The sequence below is a fragment of the Mesocricetus auratus genome, unplaced genomic scaffold (genome assembly GCF_017639785.1).
Source record: "Mesocricetus auratus isolate SY011 unplaced genomic scaffold, BCM_Maur_2.0 Super-Scaffold_100006, whole genome shotgun sequence".
NCBI classification, from domain to species: Eukaryota; Metazoa; Chordata; class Mammalia; order Rodentia; family Cricetidae; genus Mesocricetus; species Mesocricetus auratus.
In genome coordinates this window covers 63,648,144-63,674,775 of record NW_024429190.1, presented here as the reverse complement: position 1 = coordinate 63,674,775, position 26,632 = coordinate 63,648,144, and the positions used below count along the sequence as shown (strand labels likewise).

The window sequence follows — 26,632 nt, the reverse complement described above, 5'->3', positions numbered from 1 at the left end:
GTGTTTATAATGCAATGAGAAACTATATTGATTTAGGAAAATGGTACTAATTTCCCCTACTGTGATCTCTCTACCTGAAGGTAGTTGGCTAAGTTTACAGTACCCAACTTGAACCCCCTTCTTACTGAGTGGGTTTTAAGTCCAATGAGACAGTTTTTGGCTATCCCTAAGATAAAACTGCCTCTATGCTACCACTGGGTCTGTCTTGCTGGTTTGGAAATTGTTATGCATCATAGGATCTGCATAAACCAAAAGGAAACTTTATTTTATAAACTTACATAAAATACATATATAACATATATAGGCTTTTAAAATAAATTCGGCTCTTCACAAGATGGGGCCTCAACTGTGGAGAACTTTGCCCTGAGGACAGTCTTTCTATTCTCTCAATACAGCATAGGGTATTTCTCTCCGTTAAGGATGATCTCTTTAACAAGTACAGTGCCTTGTCACATCAGGCTAAATGTGATCCTGTCTTGAGATGCCTTCTGCCAAAAGCAACAACAATAATAATCCATCATCTTCAAATTGAGCCTCATTTAATTCTTTAGGATATCAGCATAATGAAAGCAGATTCTTGGTTAAAATACATGACTGGACAAGCTGTGGATGGAGCTCTTGTTCCCATCTGAAAGCTCATGAGCTAGGCCTCCACTACCTATGGATCTCTAAGAATTTTTTTCCTTCCAAGATCCCGCCTGAATGGACCCTTGAGCTCTGCTTCTTGTATTTAAGAAATGTACTAGCTGAGAGTTTTAAATACTTCCGCATTCAGCCACAGAACCATTTTTAATGACCTAAGAACCACTTAGTTGGGTTTATCAAAATAGCCTGATTTTTAAAATCACTTTTTGTCTGAGATTCCTTTCGGTTATTCAGATGAAATATCGGTGACCAAAGCCACCTACAAGAGAAAGAGTTTATTTTAGTTCACCGTTCAAAGTACAGCTGGTACAACAGGGATGTTAACACATCAGGAGCATGAATCAGCTGCTTACATTGCATCCATAATCAGGAGCAGAAGGCAGTAAATGCATGCTGGTTCTGGGTACCCTTTATTTACTGGTGCAGAATATTTGTGTACTGTGAGGATGTGTCTCTGCCAAGGCGCCTTCTGATAAAGAGCTGAATGACCAACAACTAGGTAGGAGGTATAGGTGGAATTTCTGGGGAGAGAAAGGAAGAGGAGAATCTAGGTACATAAGAGATGCCAGGGGACACTGAGAGGAAACAGGAGGTATGAGATGGAAGAAAGGCAATTCCACATGATAGAATGTAGATTAGCATAAATGGAATGTAGACTAATATGAGTGGGTTAATGTAAGTTATAAGAGCTAGTTAGGAACAAGCCTAAGCTATAGGCCAAGCTTTCTTAATTTAATAATAAGTACCCATGTCATGACTTAGGAGATGGCTGGTAGGACAGAGAAAGTCTCACTCATATAGCATCCAATGTCTGGCCATGTATGTCCACATAAGGTCAGAGAAAGCAAAAATAAATGGTTCAGAACGAGGAGTCAAATGTAGCTTCCTGGTGTGGCTTCCTGGTGGCCGAGGTCTCTCAGGTTGGCATGGTGTACAGAGACTGCCTGCAAGCTGGAGTGAGCTGCCATGCTCTAAACTGAGCTGAATCAGTAGCTGACATAGCAGTTTAAGATTTGTCTCATGTGGTCAGAAAACACTTCAGATGCTCAGTTAAAAACAGATCCAGATGGAAAAAACACCTCTAAATAGGTTACAGTGTATTTGAAAAATGGGCGTTGGTTTAAAAAAAAATGGTGTAGACAGTCATTGAAAAAAATTAAGTTTATAAATAAGGTAAAGTCTTCAAAGAGAAAATAAAATAATAAAAAAGGATAAACCAAGTAAAGATGGAAAATATACAGAGAGTCTGGATCCTATATGGTATCCTGTTGACTTTAAGCATTTTGATCCCTGATGAGCTAACAATGACTGCTAAGAGACATTGGATTATGGAAACTGCTAAATTAAACCAACCTTCATATCTTTTTTTTTGGTTTTTCGAGACAGGGTTTCTCTGTAGCTTTGGAGGCTGTCCTGGAACTCACTTTGTAGACCAGGTTGGCCTTGAACTCACAGAGATCCGCCTGCCTCTGCCTCCCGAGTGCTGGGATTAAAGGCGTGCGCCACCAACGCCCGGCTCCAACCTTCATATCTTAAAAATTGTCTTAAATTCAAAGTGGAAGTAAAAAATGTATTATGTTGGGAGTAGATTATACTTTTCTTTCCATGGGAAACAACAAGCTGAGGATTATTGCAGGTCAGCAGAGATCAGATTGGACCCGGACTGAGGGAAGACTCCCTGAGTATCTTGGCTAAAACATGGTGGAGAAACCAAGAAAGACTACAGCACAGGTGATGTGTAAGCTGATTCCCCTGCATGGGAAGAGATCAGAAATGAGATGAGACATAATAAATCTTGTTGGCTACAGAGTTCTAATGATTTAAATATTACACACCATCCTTTCATATGGCATAGATAGAAATTCATAGAGCAGTTTGACTATATAGTCCAAACAGACTTATAAAGTTGACAGATGCCTTTTACCTGCTCAAACACAGAACAAAAAAAGATTATCCTTTAATAACTTGTGTGCATACTGTACATTCCATACTTGTGTTAATGCAGATATATGTGTGTGTGTGTGTGTGTATGTGTATGTGTGTGTTACCTTCAAATGTTTGTGTGTTTTCAGAGCAAGGGGACCAGACACCAATGAAAGTAGGTGGCCCAGATGATCCAGCTTCTCAGAATGCCTCTGTTGCAGTTTTCTTGGAGTTCTGCATCCAAAATAACTTCAAGAATGTTGGCTGAGATGATCCAGGCTCACAGACTACTCCAGCCAGACCTCAGATAAATGCTAAATTTTCCCATCACACAGAGACTGGATAACAGCTAGCTTTCCAAGGACATGAACATTATCTTAATTTTCTCAGGGTACCCCAAATATGCCATCACTCCCAGACACCAGGAAGCAGTCTAGAGAACACGATGCTGACATTCCCAGGAGGTGGACTAGGTGGGTTTTGGTCATTCAATGGGTTATGGGTGTTTGTCATCATTTAGTGGGGTTGGTTACAAATTGTTACTGGACATGGTTGGGGAGAAAGGTAAACAAAGGAGATTAGCTTCAGAGATCTTTCTGAAGGTAAAGGCTGGTTATAGTATACAAATGATGGGATAAAGTGTGGATGGTAGAGAAAGACTCCCTACAATTTACATGGTCTAGGATCCTAGCCAGGGATTGTCCACATACACAGTGGGCAGGTCTCCTCACCTCAATGAATGCAGTCAAGATAATATCCCCAGACATGCCCATGGGCTCATCTGGAAGGTGATTTTAGATTCCACCAAGCTGACAGCACTATTCATCCACAAAAGTTGACCCTAAACTCAGAAGCACCAGGAAGTTTCCCAAGGTTCTTGCTGATGAAACTGTCAATGACTTACTTCTAAGAGAAATGGGATTAAATGCAGAGTAAAGCATCAAGTTGAACCCAGCAGACAAGTTGGGAAGAAGTAGACCTTTCACCTTCCGTAGTACAGCAGACAATACTTTTCAGCCAAATGCATGAACTATGGCCGAAAAACCTTTTCCATTCTGTATCATGTACTAAACTTCAAACTCTCTCTCTCAGTACATTTTCTTCACCAGAACAATGGTCTGCCTATGTGTTTACATGTTTCAGGAAGGAGAGAGATTTCTTCAACTTGGACAAACTTCCCAAGGTTGTTAGAATAAACCCAAAGGAATTACCTTGAACTCCCCAAAATAAGCAATCAGATTTCATCTCTCAATGTTGTAGCAACTGAAACAAAGGTTTTACACAGTAATCTTTTAATTTAAAAAGTCTTTACTATTTATAACAAATACTTGCTACTAATTATACTAAGTGGCAACTTTAATACATTAACACATGTACATCTTTTTTGTTTATTTAAAATGTGAACAGTATAGGAGATATGCAGATAGTATTTTTACATCATTATCAGGCCATATTCTTGCTTATACATTGAACAGGGCAAACAGGCTTCTCCTGAAGTTTCAAGGACAAAAGCTTTCACGGCCACCATCACTTAGGAGATTTCAGAATGCTGAGTAAGTAGGATTTTAGTGCGCCCTGCCTACTTGAGCAAAACCTGCTTCAGTGTGATCTATGGATTTAGTTTCAGAATAAGACTGTTAGAACAGTGGCCCAGCTACACAATCACTACCATTAAAGGAATGCTAACAGTTCTAATTTATTGTTCCAAGAGGACTTTTTTTGTTTATGACCCACATTAATATGAGTAAGAAAAAATAGTTTAGAATCTTATATAAGTAGAAAAGATAATTTTGAGATTGCTCAAAATTATGAAAAGTAATAGGATACATGAGATCAAGTAAACTCTTCAGGAAGAGATGCAAGTTCTCTGGCTGTTGAAGGCATTCATCTTCCTAGAGCCAATTTTAAAAGATCTAGGAGGGTATTTTGTTTCTTTTGTCACATAGCTAGGTTCTGTGCACTTAAAGAAATCTGTTCATTGATAAACTAAAGAAACCAGGACTTTAGAGACCATCCATGGCAAAGAATATAGTATTTGCAAAAATACTTTGATGAAATCTGTAAACATACAAACAACAAAAAGCAACAATGACAAATGTGGGAAGGGGGTAGTTTGATTTCATGTCTATTCTTCAATGAGAAAATAAGAACATGTGGTTCATTCACAGGGAAAAAACAGTGATTAACAGAACAATTCCAGAAGAATAGACATAAGGATTATTAGACAATGACTTCTAAGCATCTCAATGACTTTTGGGCAGAATTCATACCAACATTTATACAGAATTTCAAAGAATCCTGATTACTCCAAACGTCTTTCTAAAGCAAAGGTAGGGGATTCATACTTCTGGATCTTGAAACTTGTGGCAAAGCTAATCAAGAGTGTAGTGTTGGAGCTGCAGAGATGACTCAGCAGTTAGAAGCCTCATGGCTCTTGCAGAGAACCTGAATTTCATCATGAGCATCTTGAGATAGCTCACAGCCCTCTGTAACGTCAGGTCTGGGGGATCTGATGTTCTCTTATAACTTCAGTAGTAGGCACTGCATTCACACACACACACCCACACACACACCTTTAAAAATTTTAAATATATATAAATAATATATATTTTTTAAAGGATTGCAACCCAGGCATATTAGTACAAGTCTCTAATCTCAGTGCTCCAGAGACAGAAGCAGATATATCTCTAAGAGTTTGAGGATAACCTGTTCTACATAATGAGTTCCAGGACATCCAGAACTACATAAAATATTCCATCTAAAGAATTTAGTACTAGAAGACAGACAGGCAGGCAGACAGACAGACACTCAGGCAGGCAGGCAGACAGACAGATGAACTAATGAATGAGAACAGGAACAAACCAATGAGTAAAGGATATAATATTTTCAACAAACAGAATTAATTGTAAAATCTCGATATCCACATGCAAAATAATGAAGTTCTACCACTTAACTTACACCACACACACAAAAATCATTCTAATGGGATGAAAGGCTTTAAGGCAGGAGCTAAAAGATACAAATATTAGGAAAAAATGTAGTTGACAAACTTTATGACTTTGGATTGGGCAGTGTATGTTTTGGCATCTATCGAAAATGACTGACAACAAAAGAACAAATATATAAGTTAGACTCCATCAAAATTTAAAACATCTTTGCATCAGAGCCAACTAGTTGATTTCTCCAAAAATTAAACACAAATTGTCATACACTTCAGCAACTCAATGGATACTCAAAGAGAGGTTTTTATACTCATGTTCACAGAAGAATTGTTACAGCAGAAAAAAAATAGACATAATGCAACAGACTGAGCAGTGAACCAGCAAGCAAATCATGAGAAAATATTACATACCCCAAGTAATATTACTCAGCCTTAAAAGTAAGTTCTGGCATGCACTATAGCATAGATGTACCTTGAGAATTTTATACTAAGTGAAATTAGTCCATCATGGTGAGGCATACAGGACTCCACCTCAGTGAGGCAATACGAGTAGTAAGGTCACACTAATTATAATTAATTGGTTGATTAATTATTACTAACTAATTAAAATTAATAATTATATAGTGCTATAGTAGAATAGTAGTTTCTGAGTGCTGGAGTTGAGGAGGAATGGGGGTTTAGTGCTGAGAAGATCCAGAGTGTCAATTTGGGAAGAGGACAAAGCTCAGGAAATGGATAGTTTGATGTTTGCAAGATACTGTGGATGTGAATAAGTGCTTATTTCAGAGAATTACATGCTTAAGAGTGGCTTATATAGTAAGTTTTACGTTTTTATATATATTTATTTAATAACATTTAAAACTAAAAGAAAGAGAAAAAAAGGAGATGCAGAGGAGACTGTCATGAAAGGCGACAGGCAGAAACTGGAGTTACCAAACACAAGCCAAGGGGTACCTGGTGTATCAGCACTGAAAGATGCAAACAGAGGCCAAGCCTGAGGGTACAAACCTGTAATTCCCCCCATCTGGGAACTAAAGCAGAAAGATTCAAAGTCTAATGCCTGCTTGGGCTACAGTGCCTACTCAAGGGCAGCCTGGGAGCTTCAACAAGATCCTGTCTTAAAATGTTTGAAAATCAAGCAGGCTTAGTACATAGCTCACTAGTAGAGCAATAGCCTTGCATGTGTGAAGTTATTGATTCAACACTCAATGTCTCAATTAAAACACACACACACACACACACACACACACACACACACACACACACACAAGAAATGCATCTTCCCTAAACTCACCCAGAGAGAGCACAGGGTTGTTGATATCTTGGTTTGCGATGTATGCCATCCATAATGATGAAAGAGTAAGTTGATACTTTTTATATGTAAAACATTGATATTAATTTTTAGTTAGTGTTCTAAGTAATTGGCTTCATTGTGGCATTTTCACACATATATCATACACACTTAGTTTTCTCTCTAACTTGTCACATTTGTAATAAGTTGGTAAGGTAGCCACAGACGGAGTAAGGATGGAGGAAACTTAGTAAGGATGAAGGAGTGATTGAAGGACTAAAAGGAAAAAGGAGTGTGCAAATGCCAACCAGGAGGGAGAAAGTGTCCACCCCGGGGGTACAGAGTGGCTGTGTGAAGAAACTGGAGCACACTGCACACTCTCTGTTCTAGAATGCAGGTAGTGAATGTACAGAAAAATGAATTTGTCTAGATTACCTTTCATCAAAAGAGTACAACAGGAAAGAGATGAAGGCTTTGGTTTTGTTTCTGAGGTACTAATGTGAACAATGAACATGCATGCACATGTGTTGTCTGACTAAATGAGAGACTTTATTTCTTCTTTTTAGGCTTTCCAATTCTGGCAAATGCCAATGCACATATTACTGTTTATTACATTAGGCCAATTAAAAAATCTCATTTAACATTCAATTATTTGCCTCTATTCTAATGATAGACATTTAAAATAAATTATTAGTGTAGTAATCATTTTAACAATGTGTCTTTTATGATCTATTAGTGTTGTGATAAATTCACTGTATCCTGGAGATTGAAGTGAGTGTTTTTTAAACAGCACTGCATGATTATTTCTTACTGATCACTTTTATGCTGCTCTCTCTAAGATATTCACATGCCTACCATTAATCTTCTTTAATTCTTAATCCTAGCTCATTTCTAATATATTTCTCACTTAAATCCATAGAACTACTTTCTTTTTTAACAAAGGTAGTTAACACAAAAGAATGAAAGAAAGAAAGAAGAAAGGAAGAAAGGAAGGAAGAAAGAAAGAAAGGAAGAAAGTAAGAAAGAACCTGAACCATTTCTTTCCTGTTGGGAGTATGTTTTCTCTGCCTGCTTTCTCCAAGCTGTCCTGTGGGCTGAGGCTTCAGTGTTCAGACTTGTCAAACTCGTTTCATTTCAACTACTTGTCATTTGTTTCCTTATTTCTTCCAGTAGTAGATGTCTAATATATGTAGGCATGTCATAGATTTGATTGGAAAGTCCAGTTCAGAGGCTGATACCTGCACGATCCCTTCCTCCCATTCATGATGTATCTGCATCGGTAAGTTCAGTTTTGTTTCCTTTGGGTCCTGCTCCTATGCTGTGGTGTGTTGTGTGTCAGTGGGACAGATTCCCCTGTCAGAACATGGCTCGGGAGAGATACTTAAGAGATTCAAATGTCATTTAAGACTGAGAGATTTCTGGAATTTTTGAAGTGGACTGGATTAAGTAATGTCTGTGTTTGAAAAGCAGTGTTTTGTGTAAAAATCATCAGCATTATTGTTTCATATTGCCAAGTTCAATAGTTAGTAATTGGGACAGCAATGGAAAAGACAATCACACGTTGTCCTGGTTGATTCTGAACCAAGTGCTGGGGAGTTGGTGGTGTTGGTGTTGGTGGTGGGGTGATCATTAGTTTTAAAGTAATCCTCACAGCAGCAACCCAGCAGTATTTAGGCAATTCCTTCAGATTTTCCTCCTGGTACTTGGTGCTGGTTCTTGTGGAGTGAGGGAGGTTAGGAAGTCATGAGCTTGAGACTCCCGGTCTACTGTAGAGAACCCTATATCTTGGGAGAAACCGAGCTAACAGGACATCAAGATTGGTGATAGAGTGCTTTCTACAACTTCTCCTATTAAATAGCAAGGAAAAATGAAAAAAACAGTTTTAAAATAAGCTTTGCCACATTCAAAGAGAGAAAAAGCTACTTTGATATAACTATATATATCTCAAATAATGATTTTAACACCTAGGATGATAATATTACTTTCACATATGTTGCTTAATTTAAGAGCTTGTCTAGCCTGCTGTTTGTAGAGTGGGTGTCATTAATACCTATCCTAACAAGAAAACTCTGAAGACACAGAAGTTAGGACACTTCTCCAGGTTTCCAGGACTGTCAATGATACAATTCCTCAGTCCTAAACCATATATCATACAGACCTATTCATGAATTAGCATATTCACCTTGTTAATTTCTACCTTTCTAGGCAGAAGGCACCATCCTGGGAATGTCAGACATGAGAATTTGATTCTAGACAGCATTAGCATATTCACCTTGTAAATTTCTACCTCTGTAGGTAGAAGGCACCATCCTGGGAATGTCAGACATGAGAATTTGATCCTAGACAGCCTGCTAAGTCAGTGAACTTTACTGGACATCTTGCCAACTTCCCCCCACCCCCAATACTCATTTGGATCAGTGCTTTCGAAAGAAACCACACAGCAACTCTGATCTCTGACGCATTTAGGGGGGTTATCCATGTTTCACACATAGTCACCATTACAGATATCTACTGAACAAATGAAAAAAGCAAATGAACATGGACATTTGTGCTAATCTTTTGCTTATTTGTTCAAATTCGTTGAATTAGAAAATATATACCCAATGTTTATAGACATTAAGACATTGTAAAGCAAAATCTTACATTCCCAATCTTTCTATTAGAATTATCAAATTTTCTACGCATAAGCACCAAAATTTTTCTTTTCTAGTGAACAGTTATGTACCTACACATTTTTACAGTTCGGGGACATAAATTAACAGGAGCAACAATAACGCTCAATTGTCGCTATTTTAGACATCAGTGACATATCACTAATAAAAAATGGAGACAGTAGGAAACCCTGGGTGGCAATGGCTCCTTTAAGTTAAATTCAGGGCAACTACCCCAAAAATGGAAGATTTGCAAGAGATAGCCAATCCTGCTAACAGGCACGCATAAGGACTGAGGACACCAAGTTGTTTAATAATTTTGGCAATAGATATCCTGTCTCATCCACACTTGTTCTAAAGTGTACTCTACTGTTCTGCTCACTATTGTGATTCTTATTTCCTCGTTAACAAGAAACACACTGTGGGAGCATACCTTTTGATTGGTGTGCCTGCTGTTTGTGCTGTCATGAACCTGGATGTCTCCTGTGTGGGGTCTGTCATCCCATCATTGTTCTTGGGTTGATTTTAGTGCAACAAATAGCATATTGCAGAGCTCTCTATTTAGGTTTCCCTATAAGAATGGCCATGTCCCTACTCTTTCAAAATCTTTATTGATTGAGGGATTTCACTCACTTTAAAAATCATCAATTGAATATTATATTTTGTTTCCAGAAAAGCCATGGTCTTATAATGTGCCTTCTGCACCTTTTACCTTATGTTATCCTCACAGGTCTGTGATTTAGTTCTGTCAGCAACACAGTTTTATAGGTAGAGGAAGTAACGAGCCCAACACTACAAATTAATGACAAGATAAGCTAGGACCTGGATTTAGTGGCATAGCCCAAAATCAATTGAAAGGGTGTCCTGATTTTCCCCTATTTAACAATTTTTTAGATTGTAATATTTTGTGTTTTCTAATACTAAATTTTTGTGAAGTATTTATGGTCTTATCACTATCCAGTATGTCTACAGTCAGTAGATTGAAGTGAATATTTGTGTAATTGAGATTTAAAAAGTGACCAGTAAATGGTTGTCTTAGCTATGCTCTCATCTCCTGATTATCTGGAATATAGGGAATAATATTTCTAATAAAAAATGAAGACTGGAGATATATGTATATAACAGTTAGGAGTCAAGATTGTATGAATTTATTATCAGAGCAGTACATAATTCCACATCAGATGGCAATTTGTTCATATGTATTATAATTATTGCCTATTTATTAAAGATGCATCAGTTTGAATCGCAGTACTTATTAGATAATTTATTCATCACAATCCTGGTGAAAACAAACCTCTGTAATCACCCTGTTTACATGAGAAGAAAACTTTGCCTCAAATCACAATTACTCCATCTGACACACTCATTAATATGTCTGAAAATCCTTGGCAGTGGCCAGAAATAGGCATACTAATGGTACATCCAGTAAGAAAACCTGGAATACTCTTCTATCTTGGGCTTCCACATTTGGTATTAAGATGGTCTGGCTGCAAATGGGCAGCTTTGAAACTACACAGACAAGGCCTTTCCTTCCCTTGGTTTTGACTTTACTAGTGAAATGGTACACTAAGGTTGCTCTCACCAAGCTGCAGCAGCAAGTGCATGCGATCATCTATATCAGTGCTTCTCAACCTTCCTAGTTCTAAGACCCTTTAATACATCCCCGAATGTTGTGGTAACCTACAACCATAAAACTGCTTTCATTGCTACTTCATACTGCAATTTTGTTACAGTTATGAATCACAATTTAAATATCTGAAGTGCAAGATAATAGATATGTGACCACTGTGAAAAGATCGTTCCACCCCCAAAAGGTTGTGACCCTATATGAAAACCCTATATGCAGGATATCTGATATGTGACCCTGTGAAATGGTCATTCCAACACCAACAGGTTGCAAATCACAGTATGAGAATCATTGATCTATATGAAAACCATCAGACCAGAGTAGGACCCAGTACATGCTAGAGACCTTCATTTGCTCCCTCCATGCCATTACTCAAAAGGGGACAGAAAACTGAAGTTGATAAGGTCAACACACAAGTATTTCTTATCCTAGACACAGTATTTCCTTATAAAATGCTTATAGAGGGTTGTTCCATACAGAGGGAGAATTGGAGAACATTTTTCAGTGTTTAACTTTCATATTTGTTGACAAAATGAAAATCTATTATTTTCATATTTTAAATATTTGCAGAAAAAAGTTGGCAGTACTATATTATTTTTAATATCACAGATCTTAAAAGTTGTACCATGAATCTGGGTGTGGTAGCATACTTCTATAATGTCAGCACCTAGAGAACTGAGGCAGAGGAATGTGTATGCCCAAAGTCAGTCTGAGTAACATAGTGAGACTTTATCTCAACAGTTACAGAAAAGGTTTTAACATGATTCCCTGAACTTAGAGTCTATGTCATATTCGTCCTTACTCCCCCCACAAACTCAGCATGATGAAGTCTTGACACAATAAAGTCTCAAGAAAAGGTTATAGATAACATCTGCAAGTGAATGAGTGGATATGTAACTGAATGGAAAAGTTAATAGATAAAAAAACAAAAAAAATGAAGAATAGAATATATTGCTATGAATGGTTAACTTCTTAGAAGTAATTTTTAGGATCTATTTGTGTTGCAGGATGCTGTGACACAGGTATTTACATAAATATAATTCATTCTTAGTACATGGATGGTAATTCCAGCCTGAATCTTAACCTACAATCCAAAATTCTCATACGCTTTAATGGAAGAAGTTGAAAAATGTGTCAAGACTAAGTGTGGGCATGCATACACACAAACACATAAAACACTACATTGGAACATTAAGTACTACCTATATTTTGGGTAACATAGAGAACATTGCATAAAGCTTTGTTTAGCCTGCTTGTTTAATTCTTTATTGTCCTATTAATACTGCACACATTAAATATCCCGATTTTCTTGTGTCAATTGAACCATGGTACTAAGTATTTTTATAATTGATTAATTTGTACTGAAAATATCCTGTACTTTCTAATGTCTATTTGTGTAAAAGTCTTTGGGGCAACTCCAAGATAATTAAAAACCCCAAATGCTCCTGGTACCAAAATTCCTTGCAAAATCCTCATAATAAAATGCAGTTTTTTTGTGAAATGGCTGACTTCTATAGTATGTAATTATAATAACAACAAATTGACTAATAATGGCCCCATCTATAAGTTACTTACTTCATGGCGGACATCAATGGAGGCCAGGAAAAGATGTTCTCGAGTGCCTGACATCCTCCTTTGTTAGTGTCGGTCTTCTCACAGCTAAGCCCTCTTAAACACTGGTTTTGGTTTCCAGTCTGCGTCCCTGGGACCAGGGCAAACACATTGAGAAACTGAAGTCTCTCCTGAATTCCCAGTTTCCTTCTCCGCTCCCTGAACTCAGCGCAGCCTGAATTCCATTGTCATTCCCCACAGAAAAATGTCATTTATTCTCAGTGCACAGTAATATTTTACATAGTTTTCTCCTTCTTGCCTCAACATCATGGCCACCAGCTCTGGGGGACAGATAGGAAAGAAGTACAAGAAGATAGGTCTTTTGGTTTCTCCTGTTGTTAATGAAGCCTTACACTAGTGAGAACATACCCACAACCATATCTTCTGTCCCTTCTGATAAACAGGAGGGCCCAAGAAACAGTGCAACAGATATTGATGAAAAGTAGGTATGGAGATTCTTCATTTCACTAGTTTATTACTTTTCAGTATGTAAGATTTAAGTGGTGTGATGCACTATGAGTGTGTCAATGGCCAGGGCGTGTAGAAAACTGATGGGAAAATGGGCCATGCTTCCCATTTTCATTCTCTTCTTTTAGAATAGCTGAAAGCTCAGAAAGGAAGATGCTATTCAACATTTACTAAATTGTTTTTATTTTCATTACCAAATATATATTTTTATGAGAGGCCTCCTTTCTTCTTACTACTTGGGAACATGCTTGAGAAATGCCTCAGTGCTGCGTATGACTTATTTACTACCCACATGATATTGTAATTTTGGATAAGATATATGTCTACATCAGCTATCAGGAATTAAACTATGAGTTTTGAAAATGTAAGAACACTTTCATCACAAGCATAAGGACTTAAGTAAAACTCCTCAGGACTCATGAAAAAGAGTTAGGTGCAGTTATGACCACATGTGACCCACCATAGGAGGATGCCTTGGAAAGAGGAGAATTCCTGAGGGTTGCCAGCTGCCCAGCTCATGGCACAGTGAAAGGTCTGGACTCAAAGTCATAACACATATAGTAGTAGAGAACAGCCAATTCCTTTTCTGTTTGTGAGCTTGAGTGCGCGCGCCCACACACACACACACATGCACGTGAATTAAAATCTGAAATTATCATTTGACAGCACAGAAAGGCAAGTTCATTATGTCTTTTGTCCAGGAAAAGAGTTGCTACCTCATTTCAGGGAAGCATTTATCTCCATGCAGCTCAAATCTCACAAATCATTCATTTTTGTCATTGGGAAACCTTTCTTGACAAGTAAAAACCAGTATCTTAAAAAAACAATTCTCTCTCCCAAAAGAATGTTCTGGTTCATAGAAGCCAAAGACAGTCTAGACCCTTTGAGAGAGAACACCTAACAGATAATATTACACAAATGAGTGGAAGAAATAACGTCTAATATTCTATAGGCTAGTAAAAAGAATTAAGACTAATATGAATTAACTATTAGCTTGTAGAATTGCAAACTAGCTTGTAGAGAAGGTTCTGGATATCCCTAGCACAAAATGATAAAACATCTAGTGATAGATATGTAGCAATCTTGGTTTGATAATTGCCCATTCTGTACATACAGTGAAATATCACAACACAGGCCTTATACGCACACAACCACACATCATCAATTAGAAACAGAAATATATGTTTCTAAAAGAAATGAGGTCCTAACTCATACTCAAGTTACTGGGGCTGGGTAAATTGTTTCTCCATCAGAGTAAAATACTCTGAAAAGTACTATAAGTAATTCTAGTGACAAGAGTGTCTACAGGTCACACATGGTACTACATGACCCTGTAAAGTACACTTTCCAAATAATAGCTTGTATTCTATAATTTTTATATTAAATGACGATTCTAAAAGATATTAAAGGATTGATCAGTAGACAGTTATATGTTCCTTGCCTTTTCCCTGTAGTGAGTGGCTGAGGATTTCTTTTATCTAATGCTCAAAGGGGAACATTTAGGTTCTGTAGGAATTTTCTACCCATGAAGGTTCCAGGCAAGGAGAGAGAGGCCTGTGGAAGTCATGAGGGAGCTAGATTCCCTGGAGCTGGACTTATGGGTTGCTGTGAGCCACCATGTAGATGCTGGGAATTGAGCTTGGCTCCTCTGAATGAGCAGTAAGCATTCCAAACCAGGGAGCCATCTCTTCAGTTCCAGGTGTTGGCTCCTTAAAAATATATTTGTTGCCTTTGCTTACTTACTTAAGTAGACATGTGGAATGGGAAACTTGGCAACAATCTCTTTTTACATCGCATAGTGTAACCGTAACCAACAGTTCAAAAAAGTGGTTTCATGAGAACTTACAGGGACACAACCAATGTGTAAATGGGCAGTTGTTTGGCAATCTAATGTGTATACATTTTGTGCTGGCTAGTTTTATGTCAACTTGACACAAGTTAGAGTCATCTGAGAGGAGAGAGCCTCAGTTGAGAAAATGTCTCTATCAGACTGGCCTATAGGCAAGTCTGGGAGCATTTTTCTTAATTAGTGGTTGATCGGGGAAGGCCCAGCCTCTTGTAGGTGGTGCCATCTCAAGGCTGGTTGTCTTGAGTTACTGATCAAGCCAGTAGGCTGTGACTCCTTGACAGCCACTGCATCAGCTCCTGACTCCAGGTTTATGCGCAGTCTGAATTCCTGTCCTGATTTCCTTTGGTGATAAACAGGGATATGGAAGCGAAAGCCACATAAACCCTTTCCTCTCCAATTTGTTTTTGGTCGTGGTGTTTCATCACAGCAATCATAACCCTAAGACACATTTGTACACCAATAGCATGCACCTTCTTAGGGAAAGTAGAATAATAATTCCAAAGTATGAAAACTCTTGGACCTATGGACAAAAGAATAAAGGACACAAAGTTGAAGGTGGAGCAACTGGACAGGCTGCCAGTCAGGGAAGGTCTTCCTAGAGAAAGACGATCCCCGTGGGACACATAGCTCAGCGTGTCCTTTGCTTAAGTCATCTTTGAATTCACACACATGAAGATACTAAAGAACTGCATATTCTCACTCTCTGCCTTTCAATCTGCAAGATTTACAAGCAAAGTCACATTATTGAATTAGTACCATATTTCTTTGACAGCATCTTAAAAAGGAAAACAGGCCACGAACACACCCTTCTCAAAACTGACTAATGAATGTAATGGATGTGACGAACTGGGCTTCATGGAGATTATAGGTTGTGCAGTTCAGAATAGGGATCATTTGTACTTTCTTGGTCCCCAGAAGAATGCAAAATGCCAATTACAGCATGACAGGGGATTAGCTTTAGCTCTTTCCTCATTTTAATTTCTAAGAGTTCACTCTGTGTGTCTAAAAACATTGCTGGAATAAAACATTCCCTCCTGTTCTTTTTATTCAATGCCTGTCTTATAATTCCCTTCTCATGGAACAGTTCTTCACTACCAGTCTTACAGTTCAGTTTGCAAATGCTTTCCCTAAAATGCTGCACTTAGTTACTCTTATTAAAATTGTTATATTTTTAGTTGTAGTGGGGCCAAATCCCAAGATGATCTCCAACACCCCACCCTCTCTTGTACATAAGCTGTCTCCAGGAGAAGGAATATGAATCAAATGCCTGTCTAGATGCTGTGAGGGGATTTTACAGATGTAATGATGTTCCTAGAAAAATTATTTGAAAGAATGGGATATTATCTTTGGATAAGTGTTATCCGCTGATATCTTAAGAAAAGACTAGGCTGCTGGTGGTGGTGCATGCCTTTAATCCCAGCACTCAGGAGGCAGAGGCAGGTGGATCTCTGTGAGTTCAAGGCCGGGCTGGACCGACAACCTCTCAATACAGAGAAACCCTGTCTCATAAAAACCAATAAAAAAAGAAAAAAGTAAAGACTAGGCATTATTTTGACTTCAGTTCACCTGAGGAAATTGACCTGTCTGATACTCTACCAAACTTTGAAATTGGTCAAAATCCAAAGACTATGAAAGCAGCCCCAACCAGAATCTAGACCTCAGTCATAAGAGACCATGAACACTGGGTTGTCCAGGGCCTAATGGTCAACCCTGAAACATATGCATTATACAGACTGAATTTCTTCTGTTTGGGAATACATGTATAAACCTATACATATATACATGTAATAATAATTAGTGGAAAAGAGTTCAGGAATTTAAAGGAGGGTTGGGAAGGGTATATGGGAGGATTTGGAGGAAGGAAAGGGAAGGGAGAAATGTAATTGAAATATGACCTCAAAAGTGAGAATAAAAGTAAACAACCCAAACACATAGTATTCAAGGAAAGAGAGAGAGAGAGAGAGAGAGAGAGAGAGAGAGAGAGAGAGAGAGAGAGAGAGAGAGAGAATGAGATGAGCCAGCCATGTCACAGAGCACTGGGTATTGCTTTGAGCTGCTAATTTTGGGGTAATTAGTTACTCTGGGATAGAAAATGGATACACCTGTGTTTGTTTTGACAGCACTAGCAAATCTGGTAAGGGAAACAATGTCTAACAAAATGGGGCACCCATTTACAGACAGGCTAGACTCCAAACAGCTTTACTAAGTATTTCTTTGCTAATCTGAAGTGATCTTAAGCAGATGACTAATGGAGCCTGATCAGAAAGGGAAGATAATGGTGTGTTTCTTTGCCTTCCTGCATTTCATGTTTGTATCCACCAAAAGTTGGTCTGAAATGAAGTGTTTATTCACTGTAGGATTAAATAGCAGTAGCGTTAACTTAGGGCTTTGCAGCTTGCCTTAATCAAAGCTATATGGGGCCTGTAGTCCCCCAAACTTCTCTAAAACATATAACAATTCATTTCATTGCGTGTGTGTGTGTGTGTGTGTGTGTGAATGTGAGTGTAAGTGCACAAGGGAGCAGAGATTCTTTGTGGAGCTGGAGTAACAGACAGTTGTGGTCTGCCAGACATGAGCTGTGGGCACCGAATTTGGGTCCTCTGTAAGCGCAGCAAGCACTTTTAACCACTCAGTCATCTCCAGACTCCCCCAAATATAACACTTTAAATGAAAGTTCTTATTCCAGTTTGTTGGTACCCAGATGTTTACAGCTTCTCTGTGGGATTTGAAGATGCAACTCATATGGCACTTATCTCGTCAGCAGCAAACAGTGAAGCTGACCTAGTCATTCTCACTTGTGAGTCCCTGCCACAGTGTGTAAACACCTGAGTAGTAAGGATATGATTTTTCACAATTGACTTTCTCTATTTGGTGTGTTCAGAAGAACTGTTGTAGGATAAGAAAATGGATAGATTTGAAGGCTTGTACATATTCTTAAGTTAAACCTTTTTGTCTATGAACAACTTTTGTTTGGGCACACTAATAGGAGTCCATGAAGGGGTCCCATTGAGGCAGAACACAGTCCCTTGAAGCTGATATGAAGTCCCGTTTTCTTGGCCATTGAACTCTTCCAAAGTAGCCATAGAAAAGCTTCCTCATATATTCATGAATAAATGAACATGTAAACTATAAGCTCACCTAAGAATCCAAAATATAGCTGACTGAAAGATAGTCGGCCACCGGGAATCTGTGTTCTAGAAGTCAAAAGAACTTAGTTTGAGAAATCGTCAATTTCTGTTATGGGAGACAAATCACTTGATCTCTCTGAATATAAGTGTCTTCTTTCAGAGTGTGACTAAATTATAGTAAAACATCTCTTAAGGTTTCTTTCATCCTGAATTTAAGCACCAACCCATATAGAAGGTGAAAGGATATCTTATTTGGTGGGTGGAGCGTATGTTTGCTGTTACAACTGAGTGTGTTAGATTGCATCAGTCAGAGAACATAGAGCATTTCTTTAGCATTACTTTTAATCAAGCATTGTTCACATAGTCTATATTCTCTATACACAGAATTTATGCTTCTAAGGCTTGTAGGATAAATGTATTCTTTTACATTTTGAGATTGTAGTGTAATTACAACTTTACTGCCTTCCATTTTCTCCCTCCAAACCCTTGCATATACTCCTCCCCACTGCCCTGCAAATTCACGCCTCTTCTTTCATTTATTGTTATGGCGTGCATATATGAATGTGTATATATACATTCATTATGCAATTATTATTATTATTACATACATGAATAGAACATCCTAAATATAATCTGCTCAGTCCATGTAATATTATTTGCATGTAAGTTTTCAGAGCATACAAACTTGGCATTGAATAATCCGTCGGTATATCCTTACCTACGGAGGACCATCTCTCCTGTTCCTAGCCATTTTTGGTTGCCTGTAGGTCTCTGTGTAGGTGTTGTGTGCTTTTCCCATCTATTCTGGCATATCCATCTGAAATCTGTCACTTTACTTATTATTTAGGTTTCTTAATAATATCTTAATGTTATCTTACCATTAACTTACAAAGATTGCTTCATATTCCAAAAAATATTCACTATACACTAAAACTTTACTTATAAATCATTTTAATAAACTATGTGCAGTAAATATGAAGATCATCTTTTGCTCATGATGAAATATTATTATAAATGTATAAACATGAAATGATAAGCTAACAACAGGCAAACAAGACTACTATCATGGAAAATTATTGAAATGGATCACTAGAGTTAGAGGGCCTAATGACCTCTGACCTTTGTAATTAGGCTCTTGTAATTCATATATAAGCTTGGTTTAACCTGCTTGTGGTTTATAAGTTTATAAAATTTTATTCTATACCAGTTTCCTCATTGGGTTTTTGTGGTAAAAGATGACCTAACCTGGTGCACTCCATTGAGGAGTTCCAGTTGACACTGAAGTGAACACTCATGCCACTGCTTGATATAGTACAAGGGACACATTTGTTCATCAAAAGTTAATGAAAGAAAGACAGTCTTTCATCCAGAACTGTGACAATTTTCTCTACTCTTAGTTGAATGAAATAAAAAGTGCATATTATCACATATAAAGTATTTGTGTCAAATGAATCTAACACAAACCTACTGAAGGTTTTAGAACATAAATTCTATTTAAAAGGAAATTGCAAAAGCAAGCTGATTGATAGATACCACAAGGAAGCATCAGACAAGAACAGAAGAAAAATCTGTCTAAAGACTGTTAGATTGAGTTCTTCAAGTGAATGACACCCAAACTTCAAGTCAAGCATGGCTGTTTTTCCTTAAAAAAGACTTAAAAGCCATAGTTACCATGTACTCTGCATTGACCTATATAACACTGGATTCTATGCTGGCCTGTGTAAAACAACAGTAAATTCTATGAAGACAAAAAGCAGTCTAAGGGTGGACTGGCCATTAGAAGATATTAGAACTCTATCAATATTAGAAGAGCTAATGTGAAATTGAAAATAGCTTGTTTATAGTTAGGACTTGATAAAAGGTCATAATATCTTGATTCACACTATTAATGCAGGGGTAAAAATGAGTGAATAACAAGAATGTCATGGATAAAATCATAAGATGAATGTATTTATTTATACTTTTCTAATTTTCCATGTTTAAAATTTCACACTAGTTAAACGGTGAATAAAAGAGTATATCTGAATTTAGTTTGTGAAACTTAGGGACTGGAGAGATATTTTAGAGGTTAAGAACACTGGCTGCTCTTCTGGAGGATCAAGATTCAATTACCAGCACATAGCAGCTCAAACCTGTCTGTAATTCCAGTTACAGTGAATCGGACACCTTCACACAGACATATACTCAGGCCAAACACCAATGTGCCTAAAAGCAAAAATATAATAAAATAGTGAAACTTAGATAGACTGATACATAAAAGATCCCTGGAGGATACAGCCTGAGGGGTTGCAAGCATACATAGGACATTGGAACCTCCGCTGACAAAAGTTTGGTATCACATTAGTATCACCAAATAGCACTAGAAGCAGAAACCAGGGCAAGAACATGATTCCTAAGTCTAACATTATTAATAGTTCCTCACAGGATCAAGATAACCTTAAGAAAATTGAAAATAATGTCTTATTGCTGTTAAGGAGGCATGTAGCAGTGTGAATTTATCCAAGCACAACTAGAAAAGCTGTGACTACTCCCACATGAGAGTAACTGTGGACTTCCTTTGTGCAGAGCAGGAGGACATGGCACCTACAACAGAGATCTGAAGCAATGGATAATTACCGTTCTTACAGTACTCGCCCTGATGATGGTGGCAGTGACCATTGGACTTCTGGCTCATGTCTTAGTCTCTGGTAGGAAGAATCGGTAATTTCATTTTCTTACATAGGACAGCATGACTTACATACCTGTAAATGAGATTCATATTTTCACATGGGACTGTCTCCTCTTACTTTAAAGTTTATTCTGTCATTTCAGAGACAAATTATTATTGTACCACTATTGATGCAAATACTTTTCTGGGTGCTTATGATACAGCATTCAGCAAAGTATAAAAGATTCTCTCTTGCTGAGGTACAATGTTTTTTAGAATCTACATATAATAACAAAAATAGTCCTTTTCCATGGGTTACAGGCAGTCAGACAAAGCAAATCTTACTATCTACTGCACATCAAGAAGAAAGACTATGATAAATGTGCTATCAAAATTGGTTTGTTTACTTTTGGACATTGTTCTCTGCCCAGAAGAATTTCTAGGGAAAACCACATGTCTGATAAAATAATGAATTTTTAAATCACAGGTAAACTATGACTCAATATCACTTACTCTTAAATTTTTTCTCTTCCCCAAACTGTATTTACTGATTTTGTGTTTATTGTCTAATATGTTTATATTAATGCAAATAGTGCATTTTAAAATTCTCTCTGTATTTCATCTTTCTGACAAATCTCCGCAATGGCACACTCAGATAATGAATGTATGCAATAAAAACAAATATCTCAAGCTGCTTACTTGAACGGTTTTATCTGGTGTCATCTTTAAAGACTTGGTGAGGGGTGACACGTGTTTTAGGAGAGGAAATGACTTTCTACCATATTCTATGACTCATACTGAAACCCCAATAGTAGTTTATACGAATGACAAAAGGTACATACACAAGTCTATTCATTTGAATGTACAAAAGCATCTCTAACTATAGAAGTACTGTTTGGCATCGTGCTCTGATCTCTTTTCATCCCTGATAACCAGAAAATGAGCTGATTGACACCTCTGTCACAAACTGTTTTTACTTGCAATCTCTGACAGTGTTTGTCCTTGTGATTTCCTTCATTGTACTTGGGTCTTTCACCACAAGTAAAAGTGTACAAGAATGCTCATTTACCTATATTCATGGATGGCTTACACTCCAACAAAGCACAAAAAACAGCAATGAACATCCAAGCTCTAGGACTACAGCATAAGAATGAAACTTTCAAAAAGGCCACCTACTAATTGTATGACAAACATCAAGGTATTTAATGCTACTGTGTCTTATTTTCCACCTTTATAAGCTGGAAGTGATGCCAATCTCAAGAAACTGGAATTCTGATCAAATGACATATGTGATGCCATGACAGAACAGTTTTATGCACATAGCAAAGATTCAACAGATATCAGTTACTACCGTTAACATAAAACTATGTTTATTTACTATATCTTTATTAAATTCAAGTAAAATAAGCTTGGTGATATATTGAAGACTTCATTTCAGGCCCATTATAGTCAGGTCTTAGAGTCTGAAGTCTGTACAGATCATGTATATTCTACTTTTCATTATCATCACAGGCCAGAAAATGGAATACTATCAAGGGACCTTTGCAATTTCAGATATTCAAGTCATTAGCAATTCAGGACCAAAGAGCTCAAATCAACTGAAGGACTTACAGGAGATGAATGAAAATTTGGTAAGTCAGTTAAATTTATCTTATCATAAAATAGGGCAAGAATTTTGTAGGTCACTCATTTTAATTCCAAATTCATAATTTTTAGGCCACCCCTATCAGCATCATCTTCTAACTTTCTAGCCCTTCACCTCAGATCTGTTTATCCTGTTTCTCAAGGGATGTATAGGTAGAGTTGGGGTGAGGGAATGTGCCGGTCCAATAAATGGGGTCTCTGACTAAAATATCTCCTTTAAAGACAAGGGATTGCATGCTAGAGTACTAGCCTATTGTTTCTCCAATTTCTTTAGGTTTCCTTGATAGAAATATTCTAACTACAATAGAACTAATTTTTGATGACAACATACTGTCTTTTGAGACTACATTACACAGTTTTAAAAAATTGATGTAGAAAGATAACAAAAATAACAATTTTGCCTTGTAAATGTGTTATTAAGGACAAGAAGCCAAGATTTACTGTATAACATTTGTAGTAAATGCTAACAGTTTTGTTAAAGCTGAAGTCCAGGAGGTCCTCCAAAAGGGAAATGCCTATTTGAATTTTATAAAGTTGTGTTATCAATGTCCATGAATCTTCACTCAAAAACAGCTTAGGTTAACTTGTCTGAAGAAAGCACAGAAGTTACCTAAAAGGGGCTAAATGATTATATTTGTAATATGTGAAATTAATTTCATACATAATGAAATATGGTTGTATTTCATATTGTAGTCAAGACTTTTTTCCTTAAAACATTTCCTTTCTCAAATCCATTGTCATTTTTCATGTCACCATATTCCTGAGTGCAACATGCTCATGGTTATAGTAATATTATATATCATGTTTCTAATGTGCATTCAAAATTAACACTAAGTTGTACATCTTTTACTATCTTGCACCCTCATGTTCTAACATGTAATTTCTGTTTACATATTGATGCATGTTCCCCCCAGCCTTTTTTGTTTGTTTGTTTTTTGAAACAGGGTTTCTCTGTATTGTTTTGGAGGCTGTCCTGGAACTCGCTCTGTAGACCAGGCTGGTCTCGAACTCACAGAAATCTGCCTGCCTCTGCCTCCCGAGTGCTGGGATTAAAGGTGTGAGCCACCAATGCCCGGCTTCCCCAAGCCTTTTATATTCAGGAGACAGAGAGAGAGAGAGAGAGAGAGAGAGAGAGAGAGAGAACATGTGTTTGTCCTTCCCAATATCTCTTAATTTGTCTTACTTCAAGTGACTCTATAAAACTTTCTACTATGTGTGTGTTACCTGAAATAAATTCTTTGAATGACAAAATGTTATTACTTATTGAGAACCTTAAAATTCATCTTACTTAGTCTACATTCAATATTATTGTTATTGTTTGAATACATAACAGTTAATAAACTCTACCTTTCCTGAATTCAATATATAGGATTGCAGCAGATCTGAAAATAAATGAGCAGCATATGAACTAACAGAGACCAAGCACATGCACAGGGCCTGCATGGGTCTGCACTAGGTCCCCTGAATCTATATTATGACTTCCAATTTAGCACTTTTATGGGATTCCTGAGTGTGCAAATGAGTGGGTCTCTGATTCATGTGTCTTCTCTTAGTTTCTTTTCCTTCTGTTGGTTTGTTTTGTCCAATTCCAATGTGTCAGTTTTTGCTATATCTGGTTTTATTATTTAAAAAATTTTAAATTAAAAATAGGAAAACTTGGACATACAAGTATAACAAAACCTGTGTTTGAAAGTGTATCTTCAAAGGTAAGTGATGTGTGAGTTTCTAGGCATGTAAGTACATCAGAGATAGAAACTGAGTTTAATAATGACATATTATTGTCATGGGCATATAGAGAGCCTTTTGTGTATATAAGTATGTATACATATATTTCAATGTGTGTGTGTGTATGTGTGTGTGTATGTGTATAATGGGATAGGTACTTTAACCAACTAAGTTAAGGAGCCATGTGCCATGCTACATATTTAATGTTTTTTATCCTCATGAAATACACACATATCTCTTCCCCTTCACCATTCTGTTTCATGAGTATATTTTGTATTGTTTGGAATCATTCTTTCAAAACTACACTTTTTTTCTGTGACCCTACTTTAAACTTACCTTTTTTTGTTATAAATCACTTTTGTTCCATTCTCTTTTTGTGCAGATCATTTAGAAAGAACTACCCACGTTACTGATTGTATATTGAATGGATTGCTATTAACTTACATATAATAGTTTGGGTCTGACATACCTAACCCTTGTTTTTGTCAATCATTGTAAGAAATGCTTGTTGTTGATAGTTATTTACTTGTTGACTCTTTTGGGTGCCTACAGCCCAGCTCACAAATAAATACACAGAGGCTTTTTCTTACTTGCTTGATACCTCTTAGCTTGGCTTATTTCTAGCCAGCTTTTCTTAAATTATCCCATCTACCTTTTGTCTCTGGGCCTTTACCTTTTTCTACTTCTGTATATCTTTTATTCCCTTCTTATTCTGTATCTGGCTGTGTGTCTGACTGGCTGGCCCTTCTTTTCTTGCACCTTGATCTTTTTCTCCCAGATTTGTCGTGTTTGTTTTCTCTGCCTGTTCACCCTGCTCATCTTTTCTCCTGCCTTGCTGTTGGCCATTCAGATCTTTATTAGGCAAATTAGGTGTTTTAGACAGGCAAAGCAGAGTTAAACGTCTTTACAGAGTTAAACAAATGCAGCAAAAAACAATGCAATACATCTTTGCAACATCAAACGAATACTCCACAGCATAAACAAATGTAACACATCTTAAAATAATATTCTACAACAAATGCCCTAAACATACACTCCCTATCCAATTATCAACATGTACAAGTGTTTCTGGAAGCAGAAAGTATGCTCATTAAGCATAAATTCACGCACTAGTAAAGGTCTTACCTCATGCATGATTTAATTTGCATTTTCCAAATCAAAAATTTGTATCTCATTTCTTTTGGCATTTTTCTTTTTACAAATTCTCTGCACATATTTTTGCCTACATTTTTATTTTTGTTGTTCATTTACATTTTTAAGGAGTTGCATATAATTTCTAGTGTGTGCATTTCTCATAGATACCACACTCTTTTTCTTTTATGTGTATTGATGATTAAATGGAATATATGCAATCACGTCTATTTTCTTCACCTTGTAACTGTTTGGAAAGTCTTTAATAGTCCTCTCCTCTTTGTCAATGATAAAAACATTTAACTGCATTTTCTTCTAATAACCTTATAATTTTATATTTAGTATTAGGTCTTTAATTCATCTGGTGAATACTTTCAAATGTGACGTCAGGTAGGGAACCAGTTTTTAAACACTAATGAACTAGTTTTCCAAAACATCCAACTAAGCAGTCTATGCTTTTCTTAGTTCATAAATGGGCACTTAGCTTATTGCTTTTCTTGGCATATCGGTCTTTTTTTTTTTTTTTTTTTGGTTTTTACGAGACAGGGTTTCTCTGTATTGTTTTCGAGGCTGTCGGTCCAAGCACATCGGTCTTTTAAAAAAAGGAAATATGACCTGTCTTCTCAAATTGTTGCAATCTCTTGGGGGAGATGTGAGTAATGCACATGGAGTTGAACAGCAGGATGTGATATAATTAAGGATTATGTAATTGTATGTAAAGGACAATAAATGTAGGAGAATGTCAAAGATAAAGTAGATCAAAGAGGATCCCTGTGGATGAGAAAAGCTTTGTATTATCTCACTCTTATTTAAATGATGCGGGTGCTCTCCCTCTCCCCTACACAGTTTGCTCTAGATGACTTCCTGGAAGTGTTCATGTTTCATCCTGAGACACTCCTCTTAATAGTTGCTAAATCCTAATGAGTAAAACCAGATTCTTTTCTCTCCTATATGGGCACTAACAAGATTACCAAGAAAGATGAGTTGCAGATCTTGCTCGGCCTCATAGTTTTGTCTTTACTGATTTGAAGGGAAATGGAGATTTAAAAGCAAATTGAGTTCATTGCTAAAACTCATCCCATTTCCATGAAATGATGTGACAGAAGTAGCCATTCCCCTCACATTCTTTAGAGAGGACTGGTATCCTGACACAAGGAAAGATGTTCTTTAAGTTATTATCTAGTTTCCACCAATGAATCCAATACAAGCTGAAAATATTTACAAACTAAAAAGGCATGTAGTATACTTAACCTACCAAACATCACAGGTAGCCTGGGCTACCTGAAGACCACTCAGGACATGTACACTAATTTAGAGTTGGACAAAATTGTCTCACAATAGCCTATTTTAT

General features: G+C 37.1%; 1 protein-coding gene across 2 annotated transcripts in view; it reads left to right on the top strand.

The window, feature by feature from the left end:
• The first annotated feature begins 7,916 nt into the window (after positions 1-7,916).
• LOC101822643 (transmembrane serine protease 11A) overlaps positions 7,917-26,632 on the top strand; it is a 44,907-nt gene continuing 26,191 nt past the window's right edge. Inside the window, exons 1-3 of one of the 2 annotated variants that reach the window (XM_040747291.1) lie at positions 7,917-8,079; positions 20,700-20,821; positions 22,336-22,412. In XM_040747291.1, the coding sequence (XP_040603225.1) occupies positions 8,063-8,079; positions 20,700-20,821; positions 22,336-22,412 (216 nt within the window). In that variant the 5' untranslated portion in view covers positions 7,917-8,062. Of the gene's footprint in view, positions 8,080-20,699; positions 20,822-22,293; positions 22,413-26,632 lie in introns of both variants that reach the window. The other variant, XM_040747290.1, reaches the window with a different exon arrangement.